General features: G+C 39.2%; 1 protein-coding gene across 1 annotated transcript in view; it reads right to left on the bottom strand.

Moving 5' to 3' along the window:
• Positions 1 to 1,937: 1,937 nt before the first annotated feature.
• Positions 1,938 to 11,198, bottom strand: part of Cep55 (centrosomal protein 55kDa) — a 19,971-nt gene continuing 10,710 nt past the window's right edge. Inside the window, exons 5-9 of the mRNA XM_013034328.1 lie at positions 10,270 to 10,420; positions 8,363 to 8,673; positions 7,104 to 7,175; positions 5,951 to 6,076; positions 1,938 to 3,042 (exon numbers count right to left, since the gene is read on the bottom strand). Of these exons, the coding sequence (XP_012889782.1) occupies positions 2,842 to 3,042; positions 5,951 to 6,076; positions 7,104 to 7,175; positions 8,363 to 8,673; positions 10,270 to 10,420 (861 nt within the window). The 3' untranslated portion in view covers positions 1,938 to 2,841. The remainder of the gene's footprint in view (positions 3,043 to 5,950; positions 6,077 to 7,103; positions 7,176 to 8,362; positions 8,674 to 10,269; positions 10,421 to 11,198) is intronic.

Here is an 11,198-nt window from a genome sequence, read left to right as displayed (position 1 = left end):
GGTGATATAGTTTATAGTTGGCTAATGATAAAAGTTTGCATCTGTCAAACATTACTTTGTCACTTTTCCACGTAGGCCTCAAACTCTCAAACTTCTGTGTACACTTCTAACATGCTGAGATTATAGGCTACAATACCACATTGGCTTGATTTGTAAATTTTATACTTTTTTGTTTAGAGACAAGTTCTTGCTATGTAGTCCAAGCTGGAGTGGTCCTCCTATCTCCACATCCTAAGTACTAGCATTACAGATGTGAACCATCATGCCTGGCTTAAAATACTGCTTTAAAAAAGAATTCTGACATGTGTTAATGGGGAACATAATATAATGAAAAAGATAGGATGGATCGCCTCAGTTGAAACACAGAGCTAAGTTTAAACACTTTTTCCCAGTCATTAGGGACTATTAGAGGGAAATGAATCTACATCTTAGTTTGTTCATCTCAAAAGTGATGCTGGTATGAGCAGCAACTTGAGTTGTAATTAAGAGCTCACAGTGTTACACATTTAGCCTGGTTTCTAGATCTCCAGAACCAAACGTGTCCTAAGCATAGGTATAGGTATTTAGCTGCCATGAAAAAAGGACTTGGTTTATTTATAAAAGAAATCTGCCTTTAACCCCATGAAGATTTTCAGGCCTTGGAAATACCCTTTATTGATTCCTGCTTCAGTAACATGATCCAGAAAAAGGAATTCTTGTTCTAAATAATCTACAATTCAGAAATGCATAAAAATCCATCTGTAGAGGGAGTTTCACAGCTAAAGCCATTATTAGGGTTGTGTCCTTGGCTAGGTGTCCCGTGGGCCCACATCCCTTTACCCCATAGTCCTTTGGCAGGGACCAAAGCCTGAGATTTGCTTCTGACTCCACTACTCACTGAATGACCAGGGCATTTTCTTCCTTTATAAACTAGAGGCAATAACCTGCTCACTTAAAAGTTGTAAGGAGATTGTAACAATGAGATGTACAAGATACGATGTTGAAAACAAACTTTAAAACATCGGAGGTTGGGGAAGGGAGAAGTTGGGGAGGTGGGATGGCAAGGCATGGTAGGGGAAAAACAAAGGAGGGGGTAACAATGCTCAACCGGAAATGTATTCATTACCTTACGCGTGTAACTGTAACCCCTCTTAAGTATCTTTACAATAAAAAGTAAAAAACACTTTAATGAAAAAAAATATTGTAAGGAGACAGCAATTTCCTTAAGGCCTACATTTATAATAGTCATTGCTGTAAGAGTAAGGCTCAGAATAAAAACTGACTGAAGAATACTTCTATATCTTTTGTCCAAGTGTGATTGTGAATCTGGTACTAAGTTATGGAAGAATTTTATTTTGACAAACAGATCTGTACAATTTGTCTGGTCTAAAAATATCCCAACTAAATAACTGAATGCTTTTGTCTTGCCTTTGGAAGAAATAGCTCTGAGCTGGGAGCCAGTGGCTCACGCCTGTAATCCTAGCTACTCAGGAGGCTGAGATCTGAGGATCATGGTTCAAAACCAGCAGGAAAGTCCATGAGACTCTTATTTTTAATAAACCACCAGAAAATTGGAAGTGGTGCTGTGGCTCAAGTGGTAGAGCACTCACCTTGGGCTGAAGAGTTCAGGGACAGCACCCAGGCCCAGAGATCAAGCCCCACCCCACGACTGAGGAGAGAGGGGGGATGGGTAGGGAGGGAGGGAGAGAAAAAGAAAGAGCTCTGAATCATATGTATTGATCAAGATATGTATTGATCAAGATATATATTGATCTGCTCAACAAGGATACCTGAAACTATCTACTCCTACCTCTTTCAGAGTGGTAGCAGTTCTGCTGTTTTAATTACCTTATCATCTTATAGCAGATGCTAATATTGAACTCCCAATATGTCTTAGAGATCTTAAGTATATACATACACATGACACAGTAAAACATTAAGTAATTTTATTCTTTTTTTCCTTTATATTGCTAACAGTAGCCCAGTGTTAAGGATGTCAGAAAAACTGAAGAAATAAAACTTTCAGTTTACATAAAGTATGTATAAAAATATCTTTCCAAAATAGTATCTGACAATTACATTGCCCAGTTTTAACAATGCAAAAATAAGAATAAAAAAAAGCTGTAAAACCAGAAGGCTAGTTTTGTTAAAATTAATTTTAACAATTTTAACTAACCCAACTGGTACTAATGAAATCCAAGTTAAAGTTACAGCCAGATAATGAGAGAAAACACTGTGTGTGGCTACTTAAAAGTATTCCTCAAGCAAAATCTGCTTTGTGCTTAGATGGCTGGATTTACAGTTTCAACAGGAAGCAGCAATAAAGGTTGTGAAAATTCCTAACTTTTCTAGTAACCGCTCTATAATCGCAAGAAAAAAATGAAAATACTACTACCACCTTTTAACTGTTGATATCAAAACTGGAATTGTCAGTATACTAAGTAAAGCTATTAAATTTAAAAAAGTCAACACAGTAAGACAGTTAATTACTTTTGACTTGTAAAGCTCCCCCAAACAAGTATTTGCTTGCTAGTGCAACAGATTTAACCTACAGGCAGTAGCTATCTTCGCTTTGTCAAGTATTTCAACAGTGCAAAACATTAGTAGTCTCAATCCCCACTGCTCACCACATCTGTCACTGCAGCCTGGTGATCCACTACAGAGAATAATCAGTGCCAAGGAAAATGCAAAGCAGCATTTGGGGAGATGCAGTGATTTCCAGGCACACCACTACCTCTGGTGTCAAAGGTAGATGGGCAGCTTCATGTGCAAGAGGTGGCCTATGTAATCAAAGATGTCCCTAAGCAAACATAAGATACAGTATTGAATCTTTCTGCACAAAACCCAGCAATAACGATTCTGCTACTCAGAACAGTATTCAACGTGGACGAGCAGATCTCGATGCTCGGTAGCTGGATACTGGACATTGCACTTGGGACATTCTACCAGGCTTTCATTGAGTGCAGCACTGGGATTTTTGGGTGAGGTAATTTTTCTTCTGTTTTCACTTTCTCCTTGGGAAGCAACAGATGGCTCTGTGAAGGCAAACTCATGAAGCTGTTTCTGAAAAAGTTGCAAATGAACACCATTTGTATACAAGGCCTACTGCTCAGCAACGTTAACTGTATATCTGCTAGCTGCTTTAGCCCTTAAGACATTTTCTCTTTAAAAATCTCTGCTTGTCAGGATTTTTTGGTGGCAACATATGAGGTGGTTATGGATTACCCAGAGAATTATTATAATTGTTCAAATTGCCCAGAAAAGTACTGCAGTTGGATGCTTATATAAATAAATATGTTCTGTTAAGAAGCTAAGAGTCAAATATAAAATGTGGGCATGAAGTTGGACACTGGTGACTAACTACTCAGGTGATTGATCTGAGGATTGTGGTTTGAAGCCAGCCAACAGAAAAGTTAGACTCTTATCTCCAATTAGCCACAAAAAGCTGGGGGTGGAGCATGGCTCAAGTGGTAGGGTATTAGCTGTGAGCACGAAAGCTCAGGGGCAGTGCCTAGGCCCAGAGTTCAAGCTTCAGAACCAGATTATTTTAAAAAAAAATCTGCATGAGGTTCACTACATTTGCATTTTTTCTAATAGTCATTCAAATCTTTTAAATTAGTATATATTATACCAACAAAGGGGTTTCATCATAACATCTTCATACATGCATAACTTCGCTAGTTTTATAAAACAGGCAATTTTTTCAATAAAGATAGATTCATAAACTATAGATCCCAGCACTGAAGAAGCTGAGGCAGAATGATTAAGAGTTCTAGGTCAGCCTGCTCTATAGAGTGAAACTTCATCTCAAAAACAGAAACAAACAAACAAAGAATGACATGGAATTAAAGCCACTAAGAATTTTAGCAGACAAATAGTTTATATGCAGAAATGGAATCTTTTATTCGTTTTCCTTTTTCATGTTTTTTCCTTGAAGAATTCAGAAGTCAAGAAAGTTTAAAAGTGAGTACGCATATCTATCACACTATGAAGACAGTAGGGACATAAGACAACAAAACTACAGATTCTTTCATATACCCTCTGACTTCCTAGACTTTGAAAAATAGTCATTAGTAGAAGTGATTCTAATCTTCAGAAATTATACATAGTCAAAGTTAATGGCATAGTAAAGAGCTAGGCACACCTTTTCTTTCCTTTATTCATATGCAAATTATGTTAGTTTTTTGACATTTGCTTTTTTCATCACTTGAAAACCAAAGGGTTATATTTGGATGCTTTGTGGTATTTTTTTGCTTTTTTCTTTTGTCAGTTGTGGGGCTTGAACTATGGGCCTAGGCACTGTCCTTGAACTTCTTTTACTCAAGGCTAGCACTCTATCACTTGAGCCACAGCACCACTTCTGGCTTTTTCTGTTTATGTGGTACTGAGGAATCGAATCCAGGGCTTCATGCATGCTAGGCAAGCATTCTACCACTAAGCCACATTCCAAGCCCTGTGTGTTTGTTTTGTGTGTTGGTACTGGGGCTTAAAGTCCATCTAATGATCTCTCTTATCACTTCACTTCCAGCATTTTGCTGGTTAACAGAGATAAGAGTTTCTTGAATTTTTCTCACCGGACAGGGTTTGAACCAGGATCCTCAGAACTCAGCCTCCTAAGTAGCTAGGATTACAGGTGTGAGTCATTTGCTATTATTAAAATGTTATTTAATGTAATTAAATGTTATTTAATCTATTCTAAATATTCTTCAGTACTAGCATACACATACATACACACACAGAGAAAGATTCCAATAGGTTTGGTCCAAAAGCTCATTAGTAAGATGAAAAAAAATAAGTGAAAAGAAAAATCACATCTCTAGTGAACAATATTACTCAAAAGAATTATGTTTTTGTAAGGTCAGCTCCTGGATGGCTAGCAGACTCCACCCTCCTCGCAGCAAAGTCTCCACCCAGTACCTGCGTTACCTAGGCAACTGGGACACCTGGAAGAGGTCACATCTACATCCAGTGAGGTCACATCTGAAGTTGATGTGGCCACACCTTTCCCCGCCCATACCCTAGATAAGGCCTAGTGCAGGCCCAGGCTCTCTCTGTTCTATTCTAGCTCTCTCACTGTTCGTTTTTAGCTCTCTGCTCTCTCACTGCTCTCTCTCTGCTACCTATCTCCCTTTCTGTTCTTTTCTAGCTCTCCCTCTCTCTCTCTTCTCTCTCTCCTCTCTCTCTCCCCTCTCCCCTTTCTCTGCTGCTCTTTCCTCTCTCTTTCCCAGCTCTCTCTCATTCCCAGGCCTTTCCCAGCCATGTGGAGTGCCAACCTTGCCTGGTCCCAGCAGGTCTACTGAATAAACCTACCCCTTACCTGAATACCACGTTGAGTGCTGCTGTTCTTACTCGAGTACCTCTTTTTAAAAACCTAACAGTTTTCATGATAACTAGGCTCACACCTATAATCCTAGCTTCTTAGGAAGCTGAGAGTCAAAGGACTGTGGTTGAAAGTCAGCTCAGCAGAAAAGTCTGAAGGACTTCTCCAAAATAACCAGCAAAGGGCTGGGCTGGAGGTGTGGTTCACGTGACAGCTGAGCTCCAAGTTCAAGCCCAGTATCACACAAAAAAAAAGCTTATTTAAAGTGACAATCCATTATCCCTAAATACAAAATACTTCTAATAGAAAAATGTAATTTCGGGTCAAAATTCTGTGATGCCCTCTCTCCTATGCCTGTCTTCCCAGGCAGGTGTAAGTGGAGAATCAAAGCACCTGGGCAGGGGGAAGGGAAGATGATCTTGAACACCTGTAAGGTGACTGTTTTAAGAGGTACACAATGTCCCTCTTTCTAAGCTCTGAACTTATGCTCGAAGGGTAATTGCTTCTAATGACAGGAGTTCTGCTTACAGATTGGAGATGAAGCCAGCTATCCCAAGTAAGCTCTTGATTTGAGAACTAATTTGACATATAAATAGAAGTCAGAAAGATGAGCTAAAACCTGAAGTTTTAGGTTACCCATTTGAAACTCACCAAGGATTCCAATTGTGTTATTTGATTACTTGCTTTACGAAGTTCCTTAAGAATTACATGTAGTTGATGTTGCATATTTTGCCGGTCAAGTTTTTCATTTTCAAAGTCTAAAGTACATGCCTGCATCTAGAAAATGCCCAGGACAAGACAATTATAGTTGATAGATAGGATCCAGTTCTCCTGAGTGGATGCCTGCACTCTTTATTAACACAAGAAGAAAATGCATTATTTTACTCTCATAGCAAGAATTCATCTGACATATAGTGAGATGTTAATAGATGAAGTTTAAGACTGAGGACTTGGTTTGTCCAAGAAGCAGAGCCATGATTTGAGGTACGAGTAAGTAAAGAACAGCTTAGTACATTGATGTTTAGTATTATCCATTCAACCCCCCCTCCCCCCAGCCCCCTTTATTTCAGGGATAGGGAGGGAGAAGCAAAAGAGAGGACTATCCTTAGATTGGAATATAAAAACCCTTGCTCACACCAGGCACTGTTCATACCTGTAATCCTAGCTACTCAGGAGGCTAAGATCTGAGGATCATGGTTCAAAGATAGCACAGGCAAGAAAGTCTATGAAACTCTTATATACAATTAACTACCAAAAAGCCACAAATGGAACGCTGGCTCAAAATGGTAGAGAACTAGCTTTGAGCACAAAAGTCCAAGGACACCATCCAGGCCCTGAGTCCTAGGACTGGAGCAAAAGTGTGTGTGTGCATGTACACGCACATGCACGCAAGCGTGCGCGCACACGCACACACACACACACACACACACACACACACAGAATCTCTGCTCATTCTGACAGTAAATGGTACCTGAATTCTGCTTGAAATTATAACGTGGCCCTATTTAAGAAACCATGGTAGGCTAGAGTTAATAACTATAGCCATCCAGGGAAGAGCAAAATCTGCTAAAGCCAGCAATTACCTGGCAAGAAAATGTCATTATATCTCCAAAAACTGGTTTAGTCTAAGGAGAGTACCAAGAATGTAAGGCTAGTACAGAGTCTCTAGAGATTTTTTGTTAGTCTTTTAAAAATACTTTTTTTCACAACTATGAATAGTTTTCCACAGACCAGTGTAAACAGCAGGAAAAAACTACATTTTCTAGCAGACCAATGTGAGTTTCAACGCAACCCCAGCGAGTACCTGTTGTTCCAACAGAGCCACCCTTGCTTGTTCCTCTTGCTGCTTTAGCAGAGACCTGTAAAGAAACCGGACCTGTAGGATGCAAAGAGAACCAACATTGTCTCATCCAACCTTTATCTCTTTCCTGGGATGCCTGAGGCGCTTACATTAGTCACATATCTAACCAGGACAACACCTGTTATCTGGATGACTCATTCCAGATGCTTGTTAGATGGAGCTGTAAGCAACTGGCTTCAAGTACCTTGAACTACCACACTGACCACTGACACTCTGTGGTACTTTCCTGGAGGCTCTGACATCTGCCATCATCTAGAGTATGACAAGGAAGGGAGTACCTCATCTTCTTAGCTGCACAGCTGGAGCAAAACTTAATCATTTCTACTTTGTTTTGCCTAAGTGTCCCTATTCATGCCTACAGATAGGAAAGCAGTAGAGATGAAGGAATATGTTAGCTCGGTAACTCGCTTTCTCTTAATCTCAGCTTTGGGATGATTTTAAAATTTATGATCGTAATAACAATAACCTGACACTTACTTCTTTTATAAAGCATTTTTCATTTCCCTGACCCTCACAATGAATGGACCTCTAAGGCAAGGAGAGGTTATTATTCCTTTGATCAATAAATCCCATATAGGTCAGAGAAGGGAGATGATTTGCCTAAGGCCACAGATGGATTCCAAGTACTGTTTTTTTCCATTACTCCATGCTGCCAAGCAAAATTTAAACTAATGGCTTTCTGTGAAAGTAGTATTCATTTCTAATTATCCCCACTCTAATAACTCTAATATTAAGACATCCTGGCTCAAAGTTTTTGAGTATAACAAGAACGTGGAAGGGACTATGTGAAGTCACTAAGCATAGTACTGGCATGATAAAGATGCCAGCTTAGAAAGAGCCTTGATTCTTCTCACAACTTTACATCTTTCTTTGGTCACTTCCTTGTCATTCAGAGCCTTCATGGGTGTGATTTCCTCCAATGAGGGGTAATCCAAGTTACCTTTCTGACAAATCTTGGTTCAAATATATCTCCTCAGTGAAGTCTTCACTAGCCCCCAATTTCTCTTTATTTCCTTTACTCTACTTGCTTATTTGGGTACTTCTTTTTGATCTGTTTCTATGCTAGAATATAAAACTCCTGTGAGGGGCAGGAAGCTGTTTCATGCTTGTTCTCCATTGGTTAATACAGTCTCTAATGCTTGGTAGGTGCTCAAGGAAAATTTGAATTCTGAATCATGGTGAGCCTTCCTTGGTAAGCTTACCTGAGATAAGAGCTCTTCAGATCTCTTCCTCTCTTCTTCAAGTTTTTCCCTGGCAATATCATTCTCTTCCTTAAGTCTTTGTATTTTCTCTGTTTTATGCCTGCTCTCTTCCAGCTGTTGTACATCTGCATTTCTTTGTGAACGCAACAGCTTATTTAAATCATGAACTTCTTTTTGAGTTTCTTCATATTTTCTTCGAAATTCACTAAGTTCAAAATTCAACCGAGTTATGGTTTGGCGTTCGACCTCAAGATCTTTTTTGGCATTTGACAAATGGTTGTAATACTTCTGCTTCTCTTCTTGAAGAAAAGCTGCAGCAAACAACATTGTGACACAGCTCACTTTATAAAATCAATGATAACCTAAGAAATTAAACTTCAAGCATGCTTCTACAAATGAGATCATGTCATGTTTTCAGCTTTTAAAATGAAGTCATGAGATGGGGGCTATGATTGACATTTGATGGATCTTAAGAAATAGCAATTTAGGAATATTATTTGAAGTTAGAAAACAAAGGAATTAAAAACAATCATGGAATGATTTTGTGACAGATGTCTAATTAGTCCTTGATATCTAAAGATAAATGAATAGGAATGTAGCTCATTGTTTATAGATATGGAAATAACAGAATTAAAGACAGAAGTGTTAACATGTGATAGGAAAGGTGGGGCAGAGTCTTTCTGTACTATTAGGTTACTTTACTTTATTAAGTGTTTATACCACTCTGAGAAACAGAGAGCAAGAAAAAGGGGAGGAGAAATAACACTATATTATTAAAGGAAAAAAAATAAGGTTTAACTAACTCCTACTTTAGTATGTAACAAATGTATAAAGGTGTTCAGGTATTAACTCTGTCCTGAACAACTTTGAATTATGTCTAGAGACACTTCCTTTATATTTTCCTTTTAATATTAGCTTTGTTTTAAATATTCAGATGTGAGTCTGGCTCCCCTCTCTTAAGCCTTCTATTCATGTAATTCAAGACTCCCTTTCCCTTACAGCTTATAGGTTTTGGGTTAATTTTTTTTTTTTTTTGTCAGTCATGGGGCTTGAACTGGGGGCCTGGATGCTGTCCCTCAGCTCTTCATCTCAAGGCTAGCACTCTACTACTTGGTCCACAGCACCACTTCCAGCTTTTTCTGCTTACGTGGTGCTGATGAATTGAACCTGGGGCCTCATGCATGCAAGGCAAGCACTCTACCACTGAGCCACCTTCCCAGCCCACAGCTTCTAGTTTTTTAAGCAGTGTGTTTTGTTTTTTTTGTGTGTGTGTTTTGTGTGTGTGTGTGTGTGTGTGTTTCTCTTTTATCCCAGTTCATTAAACCTTGAAGTGCTAAAACAATTTCTTCTGTAAAATGAGACTAATGGTACTTCTGTCCCACCTCTTAGGAGTCTTTTGGGTGCTGTCAAACTGACAACTCTCTCAGCTGAGGTCAATGTTAGAGAAGCTGCAAAACACATGTCAAAAAGCATCATGAATAAGAAACTTCATCTTAAAGCCATAGTGAGAATAAAATGGTTGAAGAATGATCTATAAAACACATTTTTTTCTCCTGGGTTTGATAAGAGTAAGTGCTGAAGACAAAATGAGAAGATAACCAGCCAGCAAGGCCAGCTCTGAAGAAAATAAAAGTAGAAACAGACTTGGAAGGAAGTGCCATGTTAAGGGTAGAGGAAATGTCACATGATTTCTGAGCTCCTAATCATAACCCCTTCACCTTTGACTTGTGCCTTCTTTTGATTTGAAAACAGGAAATGGGACAAACTTGCAAATGCTATTTCCAGCTTAGAAAACATGTTTTTATTTTACTTTCTAACACATATTCACCCAAATCTAACTTTGATGAATCACTCCTTTTAGAAAAATGTCAGGCCTATCCAAAAGGAAAACTTACACTAATCAGTACCTTCAGATTCAGTCTTTTGTGTCTGCTGTAGGAGTGAAGGAGCAGCTGCTCCTGTTTTCTGTTCCAGCTCAAAGATCTTTGCTAAAAGTCCTTTAACGTAGACCTCACGCTGCTGATCATACACAAGCCACTGCTGATTCTTCTCGAGGGCCTTGAAATGAAGAGGGAAGAAAACCAATAATAAAAACAAAATAATAATAATAAACAAAAACAGTAAAGCACAGGGGAGATCAAGTGAAACTGCTTTTCCAACACATAAAATTTTTATAGTGGTAAAAAACAAGCAAATCGAGGCTGGGAAGATGGCTCAGTGGTAGAGTGCTTGCCTTGCATGCATGAGGCCCTGGGTTTGATTCCTCAGCACCACATAAGCAGAAAAAGCCAGAAGTGGTGCCGTGGCTCAAGTGGTAGATCACTAGCCTTGAGCTGAAGAGCTGAGGGACAGCACCCAGGCCCAGAGTTCAGGCCCCACAACCGCCAAAAAACATAAACAAACAAAAAACATGTGAACCAAAACATTGAACTTTCATCTCACTCAGGAAGAATGGCCATCAAACAATAACTTCGGAAGAGGATGTAGAACAAAACATAAGGAGCCTTGTAGGTGGGAATGTAAATTAGTGCAACCACTATTAAAAGCAGCATGTTCAGTCCTCAGAAAAACCCAAACAGAATTACCATATGATCCAGTGATACCACTCTTGGGCATGTATCTGAAGGAATATTAGTGAGGATACAATAGAGACACTCAATACTCATGTTCACTGCAGCACTATTCACAATAGCCAAGTATAGGAACAACCTAGATGTGGTATCTGCCGGGTGCGGGTGGCTCACGCCTGTAATCCTAGCTACTCAGGAGGCTGAGATCTGAGGATCATGGTTCAAAGCCAGCCTGGGCAGGAAAGTCCGTGAGACTCTTATCTCCA

Source organism: Dipodomys ordii, unplaced genomic scaffold (genome assembly GCF_000151885.1).
Source record: "Dipodomys ordii isolate 6190 unplaced genomic scaffold, Dord_2.0 Scaffold188, whole genome shotgun sequence".
NCBI classification, from domain to species: domain Eukaryota; kingdom Metazoa; phylum Chordata; class Mammalia; order Rodentia; family Heteromyidae; genus Dipodomys; species Dipodomys ordii.
The sequence above is the reverse complement of the archived record's forward strand: the minus strand, read 5'-3'. Positions and strand labels throughout refer to the sequence as shown.